This window comes from Anomaloglossus baeobatrachus, chromosome 10 (assembly GCF_048569485.1).
Source record: "Anomaloglossus baeobatrachus isolate aAnoBae1 chromosome 10, aAnoBae1.hap1, whole genome shotgun sequence".
In the NCBI taxonomy this organism is placed as follows: Eukaryota; Metazoa; Chordata; class Amphibia; order Anura; family Aromobatidae; genus Anomaloglossus; species Anomaloglossus baeobatrachus.
Window position 1 is genome coordinate 57,714,384 of NC_134362.1, and position 23,274 is coordinate 57,737,657.

The window sequence follows — 23,274 nt, forward strand, 5'->3', positions numbered from 1 at the left end:
ACAAAATGTGTAAATCTTATCACTAAAGTACAGATTTCTCTGACGCCTCATTGGGGGACACAGGACCATGGGTGTTATGCTGCCTAGCCATAGGAGGACACCAAGTAGATGCAAAAGCATAGCTCCTCCTCTGCAGTATACACCCCCTGGCTGGGCCAGGCAACCTCAGTTTTAGCTTAGTGTCTGTAGGAGGCACATCCTTTCAAGGTTTTGTTATTTTTTGAGGGCGACTGTTTCCTTTTGGGACCGATCTCCCAATACCATCAATTGCCGGGAACGCGGAGTGTCGACTCCACGTACCCCTTCCTGCGACGCTGGATCCTGGGCTGCCTTTTTACTGGACGACGGGTCCCACAGACACCGATTTTCCAGAGCCCAGGGCAGAGGCACAATTCCTCAGCCCCTCTTTGCAGGCTCTGAGTTGAACATAGCTTGCTGTGTCCGGTCACACAGGTGCCGACTCTGCTATTCCACTGCCTGGACTGAGGCAGTGTTAAGGTGAGATCCCCCCCTGACTGGTTTCCCAGACAAAGGGAGAAAAGACTCTGCAGGGAAGGCTCCCAGGACTGCTGAATTCACAGTCTTTATTATGAGAAAGTCCCTTGCTGATTGTGTTCAGGATCCCTGGGGCTCTCCTCCTTGTACAGTGTTAATTTTTCTCTAGCTGCGTGCTGGCTGGAGGAGGGGGAAGTCCCTCGCTGTTTGCAGAAAATCCTGCACAGATAATTTAAAGGTGGCGGGGGGAGGGCCCAGAGCTCAGGAACTCACACTGTTTATTTGTTCTAGCTGCGTGCTCTGATTGCAGAAAAGCCGGCAGAGATAATCCACCAAGCTGTGTGCTGACTAGAGGGAGGGGGAGAAAAACTGTCACAGAAGCTCCCTTCCCGCCGTTTTTTTTTTTTCCTACCGACAGCAGGGGGGGGCACACTGGCTTCTTCTTGGCGCTCTTTTAGCGCTAAGCCCCCCCCCCCCAGGAAAGCGTGCGAAGTTCTCCACAGAGCTTACTCCTCCCTAAGGACGCAGGGCCATCGGCTGATTCTGGTGAGGTACTTGCTTCACTTGTAGTGCTGAGCATTGCTCCCCCTCCTGGCATACTCCTATTAGGAACATGCAGAATTCTAAGGGTACTAAAAGATTATTCAGCCTGCACTGCCTGCCACGCTGAGCTACCACGTAAACACACCTCTTCTCTCTGTGAGTCCTGTGCCCCTATAGCCCCCCCAAGACCCCCGCTGCAACCGTCAGCCCAGAGCCTAGGGCTCCCAGCCCACCGGAATGGGCACAGTTTCTGTCCCAATCCATGGAAAAACTGTCACAGAACCTGGTTCTGGCTATGCAATGTCGTCCTCCACACCCTTCTGGGTCCCTGGACGGAACGCAACCCAAGGATACCCCTATGGAGGATCCTTCTGAGGTAATCCGGGCACATGCTTCACCGGTTGGAGGGATCAGGAAAAGAGCACACGGCCGGGTTTATTTAGTCGTATGAATGTATATCTTACCATCATAAAAAATAAACACCAGACAATAGACAGTGATTGAAAAATATCAAAAGGATAAAAATCAAATTTGAATATCAAGATTTTCTATATATGCAATAGCGTTATCATTTACAATATAGAAATCCTTCTTGTCACCATGGTAGGATCTCAGGGGGCACTCCTCAACAATGTGCTGGATAGTTTGACAATCTGCTCCACAGTCACAGGTCGGAGAGTCATATTTTCCCCACTTATACATAAAATCTGCACAGACGCCAAAGTTTGTTCTGATACGATTTAGAGTAACCCATGTTTTCCTTGGTAGATTGAAGCCTGGTGGAGGGTTTTGTAAATTAGGGAACATTTGGGGATCACCTTCTACTACATTGACCCAAAGTTCTCGCCATTTCTCCTCTAAATTGAAGTTTTGTTCATGCAAGGTGATTGCAGTTCGGATGGGTGGATGTCTTGATTTCAATCGTTGTATTGTAACATCTCTGATATTTTGGTGTATTGGAAGTTTTTCATTATTCACTACTTTAGTGTACTCTTTAAGTAGGAGCTTTTACACGGCCGGGTATCTCCAGCACTCTCTCATGGGCCCCATGGCTCTCCCTCGGGAGCACACAGGGCAGGCTCTCCCACACGCTCCACAGCTTCTGAAGAGCTGGAGGAGGGAGAATGCTGTTTGTACCAGGAGGATTCCTTGGTTTCATCCTCCCCAGATGATCAAACTGCAATAGACTCCCATATAGCACAAGTCAACCAAACTCTGCATGTGGAGGATCCCCCATCCACTACCACTGACCATGCAGTCTCCTTTAAGAGGGCAAGGAAACCCCAAAAGGTTTTCGCTGATAACCCAGAGTTTCAGGATATCCTCACAAAGCAAAGGGAGAAGACTGACAGGCGCTTCGGTAACCGAAAACTCATGGAGTCCCGGTACCCCTTTGCCTCACCTGCCCCTAAGGGCTAGGCCGATCCACCCTCGGTCGACCCCCCCCCCCCCCCCCCCCGGTCTCCCGCCTTGCCACAAAGACGCTCCTGTCTTTACCCGATGGTTCCTCCATCAAGGACCCGACAGACAGACAAGTGGAGCACCTCGCCCGCTCGGCTTTTGAGGCTGCGGGTTCCTCCCTCTCGCCCTCCTTGGCCGCTGTGTGGGTCGCAAAGGCGATCTCTGTCTGGGCAGAATCCCTTAACACTTCGCTTGAGGAATCCCAGTTCACTCATACCTTCACAGAGGTAACAGCTCAAATTGCCGCTGCGGCGGAGTACCTCATGCAGGCCTCCATGGACACTGCTACTTGCGCAGCGTTTGCCACTTCAAATACCATAGCCATCCGTAGAGCTCTCTGGCTCCGACAATGGCGAGCGGACTCTGCCTCCAAGAAGTCTCTCACGGGCCTTCCCTTTTTTCCAGACCGATTGTTTGGCGAACGTCTGGACAAGCTCATTTCTGACGCCACGGAAGGAAAGAGTCCCTCTCTCCCCCAGCTGAAGTCCAGGACGACCTTCACCAGACGTCCACAGTCCTTGTTCTGCTCCTTCGGAACTCATTGGTTGGTCGACATCCCGTGTTGTCCCCGCCACCAGCCGCGGACTACGCAGAGACCGACTTTCTCAGCTCTCCCCAAAACCCACTTTGTCATGGCAGCCTAGATGGAAACAGTCCCGGACTAGGGAGACTTGACCACGACGTTTTCCCCCCGACGCTTTTTTTTTTTTCTCAGCAATCCACTCGCTCCAAACAGCAGGAGTGATAATACCTGTCCCGGACAACGAGAAGTTCAGGGGTTTTTATTCCAACCTCTTTGTGGTCCCCAAAAAGGATGGGTCAATTCGACCCATCCTGGACCTCAAACACCTGAACAAACATGTGCACGTACGGAGATTCAGAATGGAGTCCCTAAGGTCTAGACATAAAGGACACGTACCTGCACATACCCATCGCCCCAGATCACCAAAAGTTCCTCCGCTTCGCAGTTCAGGACTCCCACTTTCAATTTGTAGCTCTACCCTTCGGCCTTGCCACCGCACCAAGGGTCTTCACCAAAGTCATGGCGGCCGCCATGAGCGTCCTTCACGCCAGGGGAGTAGTCGTTCTCCCTTACTTGGACGACCTCCTCATCAAGGCCCTCTCCTTCCGTGACTGCTCAACCAGCGTACAGATCACTGTGGACACCCTATCCCGCTTAGGGTGGCTAGTGAATCTAGACAAATCATCCCCGATCCCATTACGATCCATCACCTTCCTGGGCATGTCCCTGGACACCCGTCAGGGCTTGATCTATCTCCCCCTGGACAAGGCGATCGCTCTTCAACGAGCGGTACGCTGCCGTCTCGCTCCATTCGATTCAGCATGAAGGTGCTCGGCAGGATGGTGGCGGCTATGGATGCAGTACCCTTTGCTCAACTGCACCTCCGCCCACTGCAGCTAGCCCTTCTAGCGGCCTGGGACAAGAGTCCCTTCTCCCCGGACAAACATCTTCACCTGACGCCTTCAGTCAGGTACGCACTCCGCTGGTAGCTTCGGTCCTCATCCCTATCGAAGGCGAGACCTTTTCTCCCAGTGAACTGGCTGGTCCTGACCACGGACACCAGCCTCCTAGGCTGGGGAGCACTGTACCTGTACCACACTGCTCAAGGACGTTGGACGCCCCAGGAGTCTTCCCTACCCATAAACATCCTGGAAATCTGCGTGATCTTCCTCGCGCTCAGGGCGTTCTGCCCTCTGCTAGCGGGTCATCAGATTCGAGTCCAATCTGACAATGCGACAGCTGTAGCCTACATCAATCGGCAGGGGGACACCTGCAGCAAGGCAGCTTATCTCAAGGCCCACAGGATCCTCAGCTGGGCCGAATCGACCGGGTCAGTGATATCAGCGGTACACATACTGGGAGTAGAGAACTGGGCAGCAGACTAAGTCGCCAAGGCCTGGCTGCCGGAGAGTGGCCTCTCCACCCAGAAGTGTTCCTACTCATCTGCACTCGCTGGGGTACACCAGACGTGGATCTAATGCCCTCAAGGTTGAACGCAAAGGTACCCTCGTTCATAGCCAGGTCACGCGATCCGCAGTCAATCGGCACGGATGCTCTAGTCTGCTCCTGGCACCACTTCCGCCTGCCTTACATATTTCCACCTCTACCTCTGCTGCCGTGGGTAATCAGGAAAATCAAGGCAGAGGGAGTCCCGGTGATACTGATAGCACTGGACTGGCCCAGGCGCGCCTGGTACGCAGAATTAGTACAAATGCTCGTAGACGTACCGTGGCCCCTTCCAGACATCCCAGACTTGCTGAACCAAGGGCCCATTTCCCTTCAGAACTGCAGAGCCCTGAAGCGGACGGCATGGCCATTGAGACCTGGGTATTAACAAGAGCAGGATTCTCCCCCTCGGTTATCAGCGCCCGAAAGCCTGCTTCATCCCGCATTTACCACCGTACGTGGAAAATCTTCCTTTCATGGTGCAGGGAAACTAACGTCCAGCCTCTGCCTCTGGTCATCCCCAGAATTCTCGATTTTTCTGCAGGTTGGCTCTCAGTTCCCTTAAAGGGCAGGTCTCAGCGCTCTCAATCTTCTACCAATGCCGACTGGCTCAAAAAACGCAGGTCAAGACCTTCCTCCAGGGCGTTTCCCATCTAGTTCCCCCGTACAAACGGCCGCTGGACCCATGGGACCTCAATCTCATTCTGGACGGTCTCCAGAGGTCTCCCTTGCTCTTCTGTCCTGGAAGGTAACATTCCTGGTGGCAATTACGTCCATCAGACGGGTTTCGGAGCTAGCAGCACTCTTGCCGCGAGCCTTTTCTGATTTTTCACCAGGACAAGGTGGTTCTGCGCCCCCTTCCGTTTTTTCTTCCAAAGGTTCCTACCCCGTTTCATTTGAACGAGGACATTGTTCTGCCTTCATTTTGTCCACACCCGGTTCATAGGGTGGAAAGGTCTCTGCATTCGATAGACCTAGTCAGAGCTCTCAGATATTACATATCCAGGACAGCCCCCTTTAGGAAAACGGACTCTTTGTTCGTCATTCCTGAGGGGCCTAAGAATGGACAGGCAGCTTCAAAGGCGACTCTGGCTCGCTGGATTCGCTGTGCAATCCAGGAAGTCTACCGCTTGCAACTCAAGCCCATTCCTAGTGGGCTGCGGGCTCATTCCACGTGAGCAGTTGGCGCTTCGTGGGCCATTCAGCATCAGGCTTCAGTGGAACAGGTGTGTAAGGCTGCGACCTGGTCTAGCCTACATACGTTTTCAAAGCTTTACAGAGTCCATACCCAGGTTTCAGCTGAGGCAAATCTGGGTAGGACACCTTCTCTCAGTAGGTGCTCCAGGCTGTCTGGGACTGGTTCCTAGTCCTTGGGTTGCGTTGTCTTGTTTTTATTTTTCCCACCCATGGACTGCTTTAGGACGTCCCATGGTCCTGTGTCCCCCAATGAGGCGTCAGAGAAAGAAGGGAATTTTGTTTACTTACCGTAAATTCCTTTTCTTCTAGCTCCAATTGGGAGACCCAGACAATTGGGTGTATAGCTATTGCCTCTGGAGGCCACACAAAGTATTACACTTAAAAGTGTAAGGCCCCTCCCCTTCTGGCTATACACCCCCAGTGGGATCACTGGCTCACCAGTTTTAGTGCCAAAGCAAGGAGGAAAGTCAATAACTGGTTTAAAGACCAATTCAATCCGAGGAAACATCGGAGAACTGAACCATACCACATGAACAACATGTGTACCCGAAAAAACAGAAAAACCCCGAGAAAACAGGGCGGGTGCTGGGTCTCCCAATTGGAGCTAGAAGAAAAGGAATTTACGGTAAGTAAACAAAATTCCCTTCTTCTTTGTCGCTCCATTGGGAGACCCAGACAATTGGGATGTCCAAAAGCAATCCCTGGGTGGGTAAAAGAATACCTCATGATAGGGCCGTCAAACGGCCCTCTCCTACAGGTGGCCAACCGCCGCCTGAGTGACTTATCTACCTAGGCTGGCGTCTGCCGAAGCGTAGGTATGCATCTGATAATGCTTGGTAAAAGTAAGTAGACTCGACCAGGTGGGTGCCTGACACACCTGCTGAGCCGTAGCCTGGTGCCGTAATGCCCAGGATGCACCCACGGCTCTGGTAGAATGGGCCTTCGGCCTTGAGAGAACCAGAAGCCCAGTAGAACTGTAGGTTTCAAGAATTGGTTCCTCGAGCCCCCGAGCAAGGGTGGATCTGGAAGCTTGCGACTGTTTACGCCGACCAGCGACAAGGACAAAGAGTGCATCCGGGTGGCGCAGGAGCGCCATGCGGGAAGTAGAACCTGAGTGCTCTCACCAGAACCAACAGATGCAAATCTTTCTGAAATTGATGGACTGGACGAGGACACAAAGAAGGTGAGGTGATATCCTGATTGATATGAAAATGGGATACCACCTTAGGGAGAAATTCCGGAACCGGACGCAGAACTACCCTGTCCTGGTGAAGGACCAGGAAGGGAGTTTGTATGAGAGCGTTGCTAGCTCGGAAACTCTCCTAAGAGACGAGACCGTTACTAGAAGGCCACTTCCCGTGAAAAACGGGAAGGGAGACATCCTTCAAAGGCTCGAAAGGCGGCATCTGGAGAGCAATTAGAACCTTGTTCAGATCTCAGGGCTCTAACGGCCGCTTGTACGGAGTGCTGAGAAGACAAACTCCCCGTAGGAACGTGCGTACCTGAGGAAGTCGTCGTTTCTGAAAAAATACAGATAGCGCTGAGACTTGTCCCTAAAGGGAACTGAGCGACAACCCATTTTCCTACCTAGATTGCAGGAAGGAAGGAAACATAGACGATGCAACCGGCCAGGGAGAAACACCCTGCGCCGAGCACCGAGATAAGAACATCTTCCACGTCCTGTGGTCAATCTTGGCGGACGTTGGTATGCTAGCCTGTCTCATGGTGGCAACCACGTCCTGAGGTAATCCTGACGACACTAGGTTCCAGGACTCAATGCCACACCATCCGGTTGAGGGCCGTAGAATTCAAATGGAAGAATGGCCCTTGAGACAGCCAGTCTGATTGGTCTGGTAGTGCCCCCGGTTAGCCTACCGTGAGGCACCACAGAACCGAGTACCACAACATCCTCGGCCAATTTGTAGCGACGAGGATGGCGCGGCCGCAGTCGGTCTTGATCTAGCGCAGAACTCTGGGCAACAATGCCAGAGGTGGCACCTAAGGTAGCTGGAACTGCGACCAATGCTGAACTAAGGCGTTTGCCGCCAGAGCTCGATGATTGTGAAACCGTGCCATGAAGCTGGCACATTGTTGTTGTGCCGTGACGCCATTAGATCGACGTCCGGCCTCTGTCAGCGGCGCCAGATCTCCTGAAACCCGTCCGGGTGAGGAGACCATACTCTTGCGGCCACACCTCAGCGACTTAGGAAGTCAGCTTCCTAGTTTCCACACTTGGGATGTGAATTGTGGATATGGTGGATGCCTTGTCTTCCACCCACATCAGAACCTGCCGGACTTCCTGGAAGGCTTGCCGGTTGCGCGTTCTTCCTTGGTGGTTGATGTATGCCACCGCTGTGGAGCTGTCCGACTGAAGTCGGATATGCTTGCTTTCCAGCCGCTGTTGGAAGGATTGTAGGGCAAGATACACTGCTCTGTGTTCAAGAACATTGATCTGAAGAGTGGACTCTTGCTGAGTCCACGTACCCTGAGCGCTGTAGTGGAGAAAAACTGCTCCCCACCCTGATAGACTCGCGTCTGTCGTAACTATCGCCCAGGACGGGGATAGGAAGGACCTTCTTTTTGACCAAGAGGTGAGAAGAAGCCACCACCGTAGAGATTCCTTGGCCGCCTGAGAAAGAACGACGACTCTGTTGAGGGACGTCGACTCCTCGTCCCATTGGCGGAGAATGTCCCATTGTAGTGGACGCAGTAAAACTGCGCGAAAGGAACTGCCTCCATTGCTACCATCTTACGTAGGAAGTGCATGAGGCGTCTCAATGTGTGCGACTGGTTCTTAAAGAAGAGCTTGCAGCCCGTAGTGAATGCTGTTTGTCTAGCGGCAGCTTCACTATCGCTGAGAGAGTAAGAAACTCTATGCCTAGATATGTTATCGATAGGGTCGGGGTCGGATCTGACTTTAAAAAGTTGATGATCCACCCAAAACTCTAGAGAGTCTCCAGCGCAACGTTCGGGCAGTGTTGGCATGTTTCCTAAGAGAGTGCCTTGACAAGTAGATCGTCTAAATACGGGCCCACAGAGTGACCCTGAGAGTGCAGGACTGTGACTACTGCTGCCCTGACCTTGGCGAAGACCAGTTGGACTGTCGCTAGCCGGAAGGTAGAGCTACGAACAGAGGGTGTTCGTCTCCTATAACGAAGCGTAGAAACGCTAGTGCTCTGGATCAATCGGCACGTGTGGATAAGCATCCTTGATGCCTAATGATGCTAGGAAATATCCTTGGGACCTTGAGGCGATGACATGGCGGAGGGATTCCATCCTGAACCGCCTGGTGTCCACGAGCTTGCTGAGCATTTTTAGATCCAGAACGGGACGGAACGGCCCGTTGTTATAGGTACCGCAAAGAATTTGGGGTAAAAACCGTGACCTTGTTCCTGAAGAGGAACGGGGGTCATCACTCTTTCTGCCTATAGAGTGCACCCTGTTTGCAGAAGAGCAGCGGCCCGGCCGGGAGGTGGAGAAATTCTGAAGAATCGAGTTGGAGGACGAGAAGTGAGCTCTATCCTGTACCCGTGAGACAGAATGTCTCACACCCAATGGTCATTGACCTATGGCAGCTAAATATCGCCAAGGCGGGAGAGCCTGCTACCGACCGAGGCCGCAAGTCATGAGGAAGCCGCCTTGGAAGCGGGTTTTCAGACTGTCGCTTTTTTGGGCGAGACTGAGCCCGCTAAGAATCTTAGCTCCTCTGATCCTTTTGAGTCCACATTGGACGAGGAAAAAAGGGACCTGCCCGAGCCTCGAAAAGGCCGAAAACCCCGACTGCCTCTTGCTCTGTTGGGGTTTGTTGTGTCCGGGCTGAGGAAAGGATGAATCCTTACCCCTGGACTGTTTGATGGTTACATCCAACGCTCACCAAACAGTCGGTCAGCAGAAAAAGGCAACTGGTTAGGCAACCTTTTTTGGAAGCAGAATCTGCCTTCCATTCACTTAACGAGCAGACCAGGCTCTGCTTAAAAACACGGAGTAGCGGAGGCTACCGCCGCACGGTTCGCAGAGTCCAGGACAACCTGAATCGCGTAAGAAACAAATGCAGACATTTGAGAGGTTAAGGATGCCACCTGCGGCACAGATGTACGTGTAACCGTGTCAATCTGTGTAAGACAAGCTGAAATAGCTTGGAGTGCCCCAAGGGAGAGAATGCCGGAGCCAACGGTGCGCCGACAGCCTCATAGATGGCTTTCGACCAGAGATCCATCTGTCTGTCAGTGGCATCTTTGAGTTTGCAGTTCCATCTCCCACTGCAACTATGGATCTAGCTACAAGCCTGGAGATTGGAGGATGCCGCTCGGGACATTGGGTCCAGTCCTTGACCAAGTCAGGGGACAGGGATAACGTGTATCCTAAGCCGTTTGGAGAAGCGCATATCTGGATAAGCGTGGTGTTCCTGGACTGCCTCTCTGAAGGCAGAGTGGTCCAGAAAAATACGTGAAGCTGACTCCTCCACTGGAGGAGCTGTGAGAAATAACCCACATTCTATAGATGGACGCTATCAGATTATTTACTATGGCGTCACAATCAGGTGTATCCAGATTGAGAGCGGTCTCAGGATCAGAATCCTGAGCCGCTACTTCCGCCTCATTACACAGCGAGTCCTTCTGTTAGGACCCTGATGAAACCGAGGCCGCTCATAGCGAGCCCACTTAGGCTGTCTGGGACTGACGTCCGTGCAGAGCCGTGACTCTGGGATGCGTGTGACATTCCCGGAGCTGTTAGTTATTCACACTGAGGGGGGCCAATGGATCAATGATTCAACAGTGCCCATATTGTGAGAGACATGTCCGGACTGCTAGGCTTCTAGTATCATAGCCATAGTCTCAGAAAAACTGTCAGTAAATACTGCAGACACCGTCCTCATCCCCTGGCCATTAGTGCATACAATGGGAGTCTATGTACCTGCCGGCCGTATAGCCGTACATGCTGTACCAGCTGTATAGAAAAACATGTGGTTCTGCACCTTTGTTTTACACAGAGAATATGCTGATAACTCCTCCGCATAATCCAGGAGGGTATATACAACGTGCGACCAAACAGTGCAATGTATATAGTACAAGCATATCTATAAGTGCACTTCTGCACTAGTGGGGTTAGCACCACAGGTGCTGCTTAACGCCTGTTACAGCGATTGTGTGACTATCAGAATGCCAGGGTCTTCCACACTTGTCTCTGTATCGTACAGAAACTGACACTAATGGCTGCCGGTGTCCTTGTAGAGAAGGAAGCCGTGGGCGTGCCTGAGAAAGTGCGGGAATCCGGATTCACAGTGCACACAGTGAGAGGGGTGGAGTATGCAAAACATACTCCAGCTCTCAGCTCTGCTCTATGCAGCGTCACGCCCCTACCCTGACTGTCAGGGCTGTGGGAGGTAACGAAGGGAGACTAGGCCCAGAAGCCGGGGACTCGAGTTAACAGCGCGGCCGCCGTAAAAGCGCGGGCCCGCTGAAGTCCCCGGCGCACCACAAGTGCCAGCCGCGCCGCAGTTCCAGCGGCCGGCGCGACCGATTCATAGAAGTGGCCAGCGTCCCGCCCCTCTCCTGACTGGCAGGTCTGGGGGCGGGAACGAACGGAAGCAGGCCGCAAAAGCCGGGGACTCTAGTTATCAGCGCGGCCGCCGTAAAAGCGCGGGCCGCGCTGAAGTCCCCGGCGCACCACAAGTGCCAGCCGCGCCGCTGCCAGCGGCCGGCGCGACCGATTCCTGGAAGTGGCCAGCGTCCCGCCCCTCTCCTGACTGGCAGGTCTGGGGGCGGGAACGAACGGAAGCAGGCCGCAAAAGCCGGGGACTCTAGTTATCAGCGCGGCCGCCGTAAAAGCGCAGGCCGCGCTGAAGTCCCCGGCGCACTACAAGTGCCAGCCGCGCCGCAGTCCCAGCGGCCGGCGCGACCAATTCCCATAAGTGAGCCTGCTTCAGCAAAGCTGAATGAGGCCATGGCACAGGCGCCGCAGCGCTGATGTCCCCCGGCGCACTACAACACCCAGCATGCTGCGGTGTGAGCGCCAAATGCACGGGGACACAGAGTACCTTGAGGAAGCAGGGCCATGTCCCTGATGTACTCCGCTCCATCCAGCATCTTCTCCAGGGGCTGTAGATGGAGCACGGTCTCAGTGCCTGGAGACCGGTAAATCCCACTTCACCCAGAGCCCTGTAAAAAGGGATGGGGAAGGAATCAGCATGTGGGCTCCTGCCGCCGTACCCGCAATGGGTACCTCAACCTTACAAACACCTCCGACATACAGTGGGGTGAGAAGGGAGCATGCTGGGGACACTATATGTGTCCTCTTTTCTTCCATCCGACATAGTCAGCAGCTGCTGCTGACTAAAAAGTGGAGCTATGCGTGGATGTGTTGCCTCCTTCGCACAAAGCACAAAACTGGTGAGCCAGTGATCCCACTGGGGGTGTATAGCCAGAAGGGGAGGGGCCTTACACTTTTAAGTGTAATACTTTGTGTGGCCTCCAGAGGCAATAGCTATACACCCAATTGTCTGGGTCTCCCAATGGAGCGACAAAGAAAACTGATTTTTGTGTACTCACCGTAAAATCGTTTTCTCTTAGCCATCATTGGGGGACACAGCACCCACCCTGTTGCCCTGTTGGGCCTTGGTTGTCTCAGTACCTTATTTGGTTATGACTCTTTTTTTTTCTTTTTTTCTCATATTCCTCTGTTGAGAAGTTTTTACTGGCTTTTTCTCCTACTGCTTGTGTACTAAAACTGAGGTTGCCTGGCCCGGCCAGGGGGTGTATACTGCAGAGGAGGAGCTTTTGCATCTACTTATGCTGCCTATCCATAGGAGGACACTAACACCCATGGTCCTGTGTCCCCCAATGATGGCTAAGAGAAAACGATTTTATGGTGAGTACACAAAAATCCGTTTTTTTCATACTTGTTTGGTATTTTAAAAAATGTTTAAACTTAAAAGGGATTTGTCAAAACAATCTATCCACACCCCACCCACGTAGGTAAAGGTATGGACGCTGAGCCAAGCTGCAGTTTTAGAAAGCCAAAGCCCAGGAAACAAAGGACACTGGTGTTAGGCTGGTTTTGTGGAGGTCGCCTGAGCTATAGTTTGTTCAAACGTAATAAGAATATTTGTATATATAAATAATCAAAATGTAGATGTAGTTGCATAATTATCTGTATGTAGCCATCGCATAGACCCATAATATAATTCTAAGCTGTATAAGTAATGAAAGAGTTAACCAAAGATAATGAAGCCAGAATGTGAAGCTGCAAAAGTGTTATCAGTAATGTTCACACAGAAAGAATGTACAGAAACAAACTGCGCTGTGAGAAATTAAGGAGTAAAAGTATTCCCTGTTTAGCTTCAAGGTTAGAGATGCAAACTGTATAATTGGGTGTCTTGCAATACACGAGTTCAGTTGATGATGCTGGCTCAAGGAGAACATGTCTGTGTCCATTGTCTTATACATTGGTATATCGGCACTGGTATACAGCTAATACAGCATCGTCTCTGAATATCCCAAACGAAGACTCCATTAGCAGTCTTCACCCAAATTCCTCCCTTGACAGTTTCACATCTGCGGTATTTTGCCACACTGCCGGATACGGCACAAATGCAGTACAGTTCTATACAGTTCACAGGCATCAGCTTTTCTCTCTGATCACGCCTGCAGCTGTGACAGTCTGTCGGTGTTTGCTTTTTTCCCTGTATGATGCAGCTTTGTTTTGATTGGTCAAACTCCCACAGTGAAGATCTGTGGTATATGCCCAGTTAGTTGAACGGTCAATTTGCATCTTTACTCTAGAAGCTAATTGGAGGAGGTACTTCGCTTAAAATGGTTCTCCTTTTAAGCTTTATTCGCTTGAATTTAAAAATATTGACTGAGTACCGAACATATTCTCAGTGCCTTCATTGGTGGACACATTGCTGCTGCCGCCAGTAGGCAATTAAAAAAAAAAAAAAAAAAAATGGCTCCTCCACAGCAGGTTACACCCACCAACCGAACCTAAACTGATCAGTTAGTGTGAAAGCAGTTAGGGCGCTCTCACACATCCGGCTTTTCGCTGGTTCCGGCGCACACCAGTGCAGTGTATACAGTACAGTGGCAGCGCGACAAGCTCCGGTCACATACTGTCATGTGACCCGGAAGCTACAGCGCTGCCACTGTACTGTATCATACTGTACTGGCATGCGCTGGAACTTGCAAACCGGCGAAAAGCCGGATGTGTGAGAGTGCCCTAAGAAAAGCAACCTGAACTGGTCCAACATAAATATTTTAATACGGGTGGTTGCTGTGTGGCCCACTGAAGGTTTCGAGAGATTTTATGGTGAGTACCCAAAATCATCTTTTCTCTATTGCTTCATTGGGGAACACCGGAAACCATAGGACATCCAATTTTTTTTTTTTTTTTTAATCTTCCCATTCCTTAGGTACCGTTTTGCAAGAGGGGAGGTGAGAATCTCCAGTTGGAAACAGACCACTAATTTGCAAAACCTTTCTGCCCAGGCCTGAAACTGCAAAGGAACAAGGTGTGTACTGTGAATGTGGAACGAGAAGTACAGATAACTAGGAAACTGCCTAGAGAGCTATCACAAAGAGACCTTACAATGAATGGGCCAAGAAGCCCCAGCAAAAGAGAGCCAGGAGGGGGCTCTGGTTCGTGCCAAATATGCATCCAGAATGGCAGAGAGGACCCGGACCAGAAGACAATTATGATGACTCTCGATCATGCACGAGGAATCTAAGCAATCTGTCCTTGACAAGATAGGAGTGCTGAGATGCACTCTGACCAGGTAAAATATATGTTACAGACTGGTTAGGTGGACAAAAGAAGACCGGAGAGAAAGGCTATCTCCCACAAGGCCGAAGAGTGTAAAGACAAGGAAACTGACAGGGACATGTTGGTCCTGTTTTCAAAGTCCAGCAGAAGAAAGACAAGATAGGGCTGCTTGTTCTGAGACCTACCCATTGTCACTGGAAAGAACTTTCTAGGAAACTAAGAAAGAAACATTTTCTGTCAGAGAGAGGAACAGGCTACTACAAGAGGTAGTGAGGTCTCCATGAATGGAAATCTTCAAGCGGAAACTGGATAAACATAGCTAGGATGGTTTAGGAAAACCCGCACTTGCAGGGGTTGGACCCGATGGCCCTTGAGGTCCCTTCCAACTCTACCGTTTATGATTGTAAGACAAGAAGGGAGAGCACTCAACATCAGATGATGTCCCAAAGATCCACGAGAGACCCATCGAGACTTCTTGTGAAATGTGTACACTATTGTAAATCTCTAATGGGAAACTAGTTTCCTTGGAAAAGGAAGGCAGAAACCTGTCCCAGGGCTGTTGGGCCGGTAAGCCAAACTTCCAACTCCTCAAGTTTCCTGACTTTGACTCCCTTTATAAATGGTCCATGTTTAAGTGATAAATTTACTGTAGTAAAATAGTCACATCAGGCTTTTTATCACCATTATGATTAGCTTGAGTATTGTATTTATATAGAACATAATATACTTAGTGGAATACAACTAGTGATGAGTGAGCACTTCCATGGTCAGGGGCTCAATCATCACTAAATACAACTTTAGATTACAAACTTCATAGCGTATTACATATTTACAATTTTATGAAACAGGAAAATACAGTTTCAGTCTATGATGCCGGTGATACTTTTTTGCAGAGTAAAAATTCAGATTCTTCTCCATTGATGACCTCAAATCTAATCTAAATATTTTTAAGGGCTGGAGAACAACCTCTCTACACTAACTTAGAGATGTTGCCCGTGTGGCCACCACCCCAACACTTTCAAGGTAAAGGAATTGCCTCTTCCACAGTCCATTTTGATGAACGCTTGAACTCTTGTACTTCGAGAGCAAGTGAAAAGGTTTGACCATACTTCAGCATTGTGTTTGCTATGGGAGTGGAATCTATTTCCCTATGGTAATGCTTTACCTGCTCCATCTCTCATAAATGCTTTTCAAAATTAAACTTCTGATCTAATGAGGCTGAAGATAGGGCAGTAATAGCACTGACCCACACCAAATTCCTCTTGGCCGTTCTGTAGAGTTCAATTAGAGTTGGTATTTAATCAGTCCTCCTGTTCATGTTGTTCACATTTTAACATCATGAGACCAAGGTGCTACCTAACAACTAATCAGCAGTATCTCACAACTGCAATGCTTCAAGAAGGAGGTTCTCTGATAGAAGTGGCCACTAAGCTTAGAGAGTCCCAGTGTCATGAGCAGGTTCCAAAAGAGAGAGTCACAGAGAGGCAGAGAAGTGGATGTCCTTTGGTCACATCCAACACTGATGACCATATTGTGAACAATGCAATGCGGAAGTGAATGATTAATACCCCACAACTCCAGGCACATTTAAAGGGAGATAAAAAGCACCCACATGTCATGTCCAACCATTCAAAACAGTTTACATCAGCGCAGTCTGTGTGCTAGATGACCTGCAATCATATCTGACCACCCCACAAGGCACAGGCATCATATGAGGGACCAGTGAGCCTAACTTCTGCACACTGATGAAAGTCGATTCCCGCTGAGATGAAATGATTGGCACCAGCGATGTATGAGACAGTAAGGAGAGCGATATGCATCAGTCACTTGTCACCAAAAGAGCCTGTGATGGTACTGGTGGTGTTACAGCGTAGGCCGGTGTGTCTAGTGAATTTCTCCTTACACTGTGTGAATTGTACAGTGACAGCGCCTACTACTAGAATAACATCATTAATCAGTCATTGTGCCCCTGCCTGAACAGCACAGGCCTAATTTCATCTTTGTGGATGACACAGCTCCAGGTCATCGAGGTCGCATTATTAGGGAACGGCTGCTGGAGATCGGGGAACCTCACATGGAGCGGCTGCAATTTCTTCAGACCTGAAGCTCATAGGAAACCTATGTAATTAGAGTCGCTGTGTAGAGGCCGTAACTCTGTACCACAGAACATCAATGAGCTGAGGACTGCTCTTCAAGAACAATGGGACGCCATGCCTTCACAGACAATAACTCCACCTGTGTCTAGTAGGAGGCATCATTATCTGCTGTAATTGATGCTAGAGGCTACATGACATGTTATTGAGGCATGGACATTTTGAAAAGTATAAACACAACTGCTGTTGGCTTTTGTTTCAATAACTGTTTAAGATCACCATTGCTGCTTCTACCTAAATGCCCAACTTCCATGGGGAAATATCACTATAACGTGAACTTTTTACATTTTTCATAAATTTCACCCTAAAGGTAAATATCCCTAAATTTTTGTGAGTAGTGTAGAGTGCGAACAACTTCATAACAGTGCTACACTGCACATGGCTCATCGAAGATGTATGCTGATTAAATTGTATCCATGAGCCCCAATTATGAAAGATTACAGGGGTGCAGATAAAAAAAAAAAAAAAAAAGTGGTGACCAGAAAGACAGCAACCTTGTCCAAATGAAATAAGGTCACCATATAAAATAATTCTGCGGATCTTCCAGAGGTCAACTGTTGATTTTTCCCATTACTCTATTAATAACACTAGCATGAAGAGCAAACTAACCGCGCATGGAGGGGAAAAAGTACAAGTTCTATAAACAATAGTTCAGTTGGACACATGAAGAGAAGAGTCTTTACCTGGCTGCCTCGCTCAGTAGCAACAGAGAAGAAGTCCACGTGTTTCCCACCCCCTTCTGCGGAGCCCCAATTGTAGTCACTGGCCGGCCGTGTGCCCTCCGGTTGGGAGAAGGTGGACTGGGATCGTCCTTTGTTCTGGGCAACCGGCTGAAAAGCTTCTTCCCATCCCCAGTTGTCCTCAGGAGTGGGCGAGTTCGTGGTATCCACCGGTCTATGATCTGTCCCTGTATTTTTGTTTTTCAATGATGTATGTGAAAACTGAGGGGAGAGACCAAAGCACAAACTGTAGCAGTGAACGAGTTTTCTATACCCTCACTATACGACGTCATTATTGGGACTTATTGTTGGTCATTGGACACTTCTGTGTACTGATTTTTATGCATCAACAACGACCGTGTTTCCCTGAAAATAAGCCCTAGCAGAAATTTTCAGCATTTATGGCATAAGGCTTAAATATAAGCCCTACCCCGAAAATAAGGCCTAGTCACAGTTCAATAATGAAGTGTCCATGCAGCTAAAAAAAGTTAAAGAATACGGCAGGACACTTCATTATAGAAAGCAGACACCCACAAACGAGAAGAAAAAAGACAGAACACCCCGCAATCATACTCAGTAGATGCTGAACAGCAGGACCTGTAGTGGAACGCACACACATCAGATCTCTCGCACTCTGCCGGCTTGTCTGGTTCTTTAGGGATTTGGCTTAATCCAAGTGGTCTTTGACTTATTTAGCCCACTACCTATCCACAAAACATACAAAAGACAACCCCCCTTACCGTTTTCTCTGGTGCTTTTTTACTAGCGCTCTGGCCCCACGCTGTGTCCCAGTCGTCACTTTCTTGCTGTACTTTGTTCTGGTCTGAATCCTAAATACAAGTTATAAAAATTGTAACTTGAACATTAAAGGAAACCGGTCATTACTGAATTACCTTTATAACTAATGCCCGGGATGTACTATTTTTTTTCCCCTTGACAGCCATCCGGGCGGGGCTGCAGCCGCGAGCAGCCATCCGGGCGGGGCTGCAGACATCCGGGCGGGGCTGCAGCCGCGAGCAGCCATCCGGGCGGGGCTGCAGCCGCGAGCAGCCATCCGGGCGGGGCTGCAGCCGCGAGCAGCCATCCGGGCGGGGCTGCAGCCGCGAGCAGCCATCCGGGTGGGGCTGCAGCCGCGAGCAGCCATCCGGGTGGGGCTGCAGCCGCGAGCAGTCACGGCTGTACCGCTCATACTTTTCTGAAGTCGTCCTCAGCCTGTGAATGCCGATCTCGACATCACAAGTAACTATACACCCATTTGCCGAGTATAGCTGGTACTGATCAGCGCCGTAGCCCCCAGCAGATGAAGCGTGGAGCACAGCCAAGACAGAACATTATTTTCTGCCTTCTAATCACACTGCCACTTACTCCCCACTACACTGGCATTACGAGAATGAACTCTACCACCAGGATTACTTATTAATAATATACACACTATACATGAAATATTTTTGAACACAGAGAATTTCTGGTGCTACCGCTTTACCTCCAGGCTGCCCCAGTCTTCGTCATCCCACCGGTCTAGTGGATTCTCATCTGCTTCATTTTCATCTTCTTCTGTTTCATATTGGGGCGTTACAGATGTGGCAGAGACAGGGGGGACTGACGCGGGGGTAACATCTAGGGAGAAATATATTGATGACCTATCGCCACATAATGAATGCCATAAAAATGAACCCCTCCCTCAAAAAAAAAAAAGTGGAATTTATTTTATATTTTTTTCACCATTCAGCCCCACTTGGAAATATGTCCCCGTTTTTCAATATCTTGTATTATAAATCAATGGTGTCTTTTAAATTCCAATTTGTGTTGAAAAAAAAACAAGCCTCCATATGGCTGTGTTGATGGAAAGAAAATAAAGTTTTGGCTCGTAAAACAAAAGTGCGGTGCGGGGGGTGGAAATCAACAAAGAAGGGAATTTTGTTACTTACCGTAAATTCCTTTTCTTCTAGCTCCTATTGGGAGACCCAGACGATTGGGTGTATAGCACTGCCTCCGGAGGCCACACAAAGCAATTACACTAAAAAGTGTAAGGCCCCTCCCCTTCTGGCTATACACCCCCAGTGGGATCACTGGCTCACCAGTTTTAGTGCAAAAGCAAGAAGGAGGAAAGCCAATAACTGGTTTAAACAAATTCACTCCGAAGTAATGTCGGAGAACTGAAAACCATTCAACATGAACAACATGTGTACCCGAAAAACAACCCAAAATCCCGAAGGACAACAGGGCGGGTGCTGGGTCTCCCAATAGGAGCTAGAAGAAAAGGAATTTACGGTAAGTAACAAAATTCCCTTCTTCTTCGGCGCTCCATTGGGAGACCCAGACGATTGGGACGTCCAAAAGCTGTCCCTGGGTGGGTAAAGAAATACCTCATGTTAGAGCTGCAAAGACAGCCCTCCCCTACGGGGAGGCAACTGCCGCTTGCAGGACTCTTCTACCTAGGCTGGCGTCCGCTGAAGCATAGGTATGCACCTGATAATGTTTGGTGAAAGTGTGCAGACTCGACCAGGTAGCTGCCTGGCACACCTGTTGAGCCGTAGCCTGGTGTCGTAATGCCCAGGACGCACCCACGGCTCTGGTAGAATGGGCCTTCAGCCCTGATGGAACCGGAAGCCCAGCAGAACGGTAGGCTTCAAGAATTGGTTCTTTGATCCATCGAGCCAGGGTGGCCTTGGAAGCCTGCGACCCTTTGCGCTTACCAGCGACAAGGACAAAGAGTGCATCCGAACGGCGCAGGGGCGCCGTGCGGGAAATGTAGATTCTGAGTGCTCTCACCAGATCTAACAAATGTAAATCCTTCTCATAGCGATGAACTGCATGAGGACAAAAAGAAGGCAAAGAGATATCCTGATTAAGATGAAAAGAGGATACCACCTTCGGGAGAAACTCCTGAATGGGTCGCAGCACTACCTTGTCCTGGTGGAAGACCAGGAAGGGAGCCTTGGATGACAGCGCTGCTAGTTCAGACACTCTCCGAAGAGATGTGATCGCTACCAGAAAAGCCACTTTCTGTGATAGTCTAGAAAGTGAAACCTCCCTCAGAGGCTCGAAGGGCGGCTTCTGGAGGGCAACCAGTACCCTGTTCAGATCCCATGGATCTAACGGCCGCTTGTACGGGGGTACGATATGACAAACCCCCTGCAGGAACGTGCGTACCTTAGAAAGTCGTGCTAGACGCTTCTGAAAAAAGACGGATAGCGCCGAGACTTGCCCTTTAAGGGAGCCGAGCGACAAACCTTTTTCTAACCCAGATTGCAGGAAAGAAAGAAATGTAGGCAATGCAAATGGCCAGGGAGACACTCCCTGAGCAGAGCACCAGGATAAGAATATCCTCCACGTTCTGTGGTAGATCTTAGCGGACGTGGGCTTCCTAGCCTGTCTCATGGTGGCAACGACCCCTTGGGATAATCCTGAAGACGCTAGGATCCAGGACTCAATGGCCACACAGTCAGGTTCAGGGCCGCAGAATTCCGATGGAAAAACGGCCCTTGGGACAGCAAGTCTGGTCGGTCTGGTAGTGCCCACGGTTGGCCGACCGTGAGATGCCACAGATCCGGATACCACGCCCTCCTTGGCCAGTCTGGGGCGACGAGTATGACGCGGCTGCAGTCGGATCTGATCTTGCGTAGCACCCTGGGCAAGAGTGCCAGAGGTGGAAACACATAAGGGAGCCGGAACTGCGACCAATCTTGCACTAAGGCGTCTGCCGCCAGAGCTCTGTGATCGCGAGACCGTGCCATGAAGGTTGGGACCTTGTTGTTGTGCCGGGACGCCATTAAGTCGACGTCCGGCCTTCCCCAGCGGCGACAGATTTCCTGAAACACGTCCGGGTGAAGGGACCATTCCCCTGCGTCCATGCCCTGGCGACTGAGGAAGTCTGCTTCCCAGTTTTCTACGCCGGGGATGTGAACTGCGGATATGGTGGAGGCCGTGGCTTCCACCCACATCAGAATCCGCCGGACTTCCTGGAAGGCTTGCCGACTGCGTGTCCCCCCTTGGTGGTTGATGTATGCCACCGCTGTGGAGTTGTCCGACTGAATTCGGATCTGCCTTCCTTCCAGCCACTGCTGGAAGGCTAGTAGGGCAAGATACACTGCTCTGATTTCCAGAACATTGATCTGAAGAGTGGACTCCTGCTGGGTCCACGTACCCTGAGCCCTGTGGTGGAGAAAGACTGCTCCCCATCCTGACAGACTCGCGTCTGTCGTGACCACCGCCCAGGACGGTGGTAGGAAGGATCTTCCCTGTGATAATGAGGTGGGAAGAAGCCACCACTGCAGAGAGTCCTTGGCCGTCTGGGAAAGGGAGACTTTCCTGTCCAGGGATGTTGACTTCCCGTCCCATTGGCGGAGAATGTCCCATTGAAGTGGGCGCAGATGAAACTGCGCAAACGGAACCGCCTCCATTGCCGCCACCATCTTCCCGAGGAAGTGCATGAGGCGTCTTAAGGAGTGCGACTGACTTTGAAGGAGAGCCTGCACCCCAGTCTGTAGTGACCGCTGCTTGTCCAGCGGAAGCTTCACTATCGCTGAGAGAGTATGAAACTCCATGCCAAGATACGTCAGTGATTGGGTCGGTAACAGATTTGACTTTGAGAAGTTGATGATCCACCCGAACGTCTGGAGAGTCTCCAGTGCAACGTTCAGGCTGAGTTGGCATGCCTCCTGAGAGGGTGCCTTGACAAGTAGATCGTCCAAGTAAGGGATCACAGAGTGTCCCTGAGAGTGCAAGACTGCTACCACTGCCGCCATGACCTTGGTGAACACCCGTGGGGCTGTCGCCAGACCAAATGGCAGAGCTACGAACTGAAGATGGTCGTCTCCTATCACGAAGCGTAGAAAGCGTTGGTGCTCTGTAGCAATCGGCACGTGGAGATAAGCATCTTTGATGTCTATTGATGCTAGGAAATCTCCTTGAGACATTGAGGCAATGACTGAGCGGAGGGATTCCATCCGGAACCGCCTGGCGTTCACATGCTTGTTGAGCAGTTTTAGGTCCAGAACAGGACGGAATGAGCCGTCCTTTTTTGGCACCACAAAGAGATTGGAGTAAAAACCTTGTCCTTGTTCCCGAAGAGGAACAGGGACCACCACTCCTTCTGCTCTTAGAGAATGCACCGCCTGCAGAAGGGCATCTGCTCGGTCGGGATGTGGGGAAGTTCTGAAGAACCGAGGCGGAGGACGAGAACTGAACTCTATCCTGTACCCGTGAGACAAAATGTCTGTTACCCACCGGTCTTTGACCTGTGGCAGCCAAATGTCGCAAAAGCGGGAGAGCCTGCCACCGACCGAGGATGCGGAGGGAGGCGGCCGAAAGTCATGAGGCAGCCGCCTTGGAAGCGGTACCTCCGGTTGCTTTCTTGGGGCGTGAGTGAGTCCGCCAGGAATCAGAGCTCCTTTGCTCTTTCTGAGTCCCTTTGGACGAGGAGAATTGGGGCTTGCCCGAGCCTCGAAAGGACCGAAACTTTGACTGCCACTTCCTCTGTTGAGGTTTGCTTGATCTGGGCTGGGGTAAGGAAGAGTCCTTACCTTTGGACTGTTTAATGATTTCCGCCAATTGCTCACCAAACAGTCTGTCTCCAGATAATGGCAAGCTGGTTAAACATTTTTTAGAAGCAGAATCTGCTTTCCATTCTTTTAACCACAAGGCTCTGCGCAAAACTACAGAGTTGGCGGATGCCATTGAGGTACGGCTCGTAGAGTCTAGTACCGCATTGATAGCGTAGGTCGCAAACGCAGTCATTTGCGTAGTTAAGGACGCCACTTGCGGCACTGCTGGACTTAAGAAAGAATCCACCTGTGCCCGACCAGCTGAAATAGCTTGGAGCGCCCACACGGCCGCGAATGCTGGAGCAAACGACGCGCCAATAGCTTCATAGACAGATTTCAACCAAAGGTCCATCTGTCTGTCATTGGCATCTTTAAGTGAAGCCCCATCCTCCACTGCAACTATGGATCTAGCTGCAAGCCTGGATATTGGAGGG

At 50.5% G+C, this 23,274-nt stretch overlaps 1 protein-coding gene across 2 annotated transcripts in view; it reads right to left on the reverse strand.

Annotated features, from left to right (window-relative positions):
- Positions 1-23,274, reverse strand: part of LOC142255270 (N-terminal kinase-like protein) — a 69,530-nt gene that overhangs the window by 3,110 nt on the left and 43,146 nt on the right. The window contains exons 12-14 of one of the 2 annotated variants that reach the window (XM_075326801.1): positions 18,778-18,911; positions 18,035-18,124; positions 17,259-17,516 (exon numbers count right to left, since the gene is read on the reverse strand). In XM_075326801.1, the coding sequence (XP_075182916.1) occupies positions 17,259-17,516; positions 18,035-18,124; positions 18,778-18,911 (482 nt within the window). The remainder of the gene's footprint in view (positions 1-17,258; positions 17,517-18,034; positions 18,125-18,777; positions 18,912-23,274) is intronic. The other variant, XM_075326800.1, reaches the window with a different exon arrangement.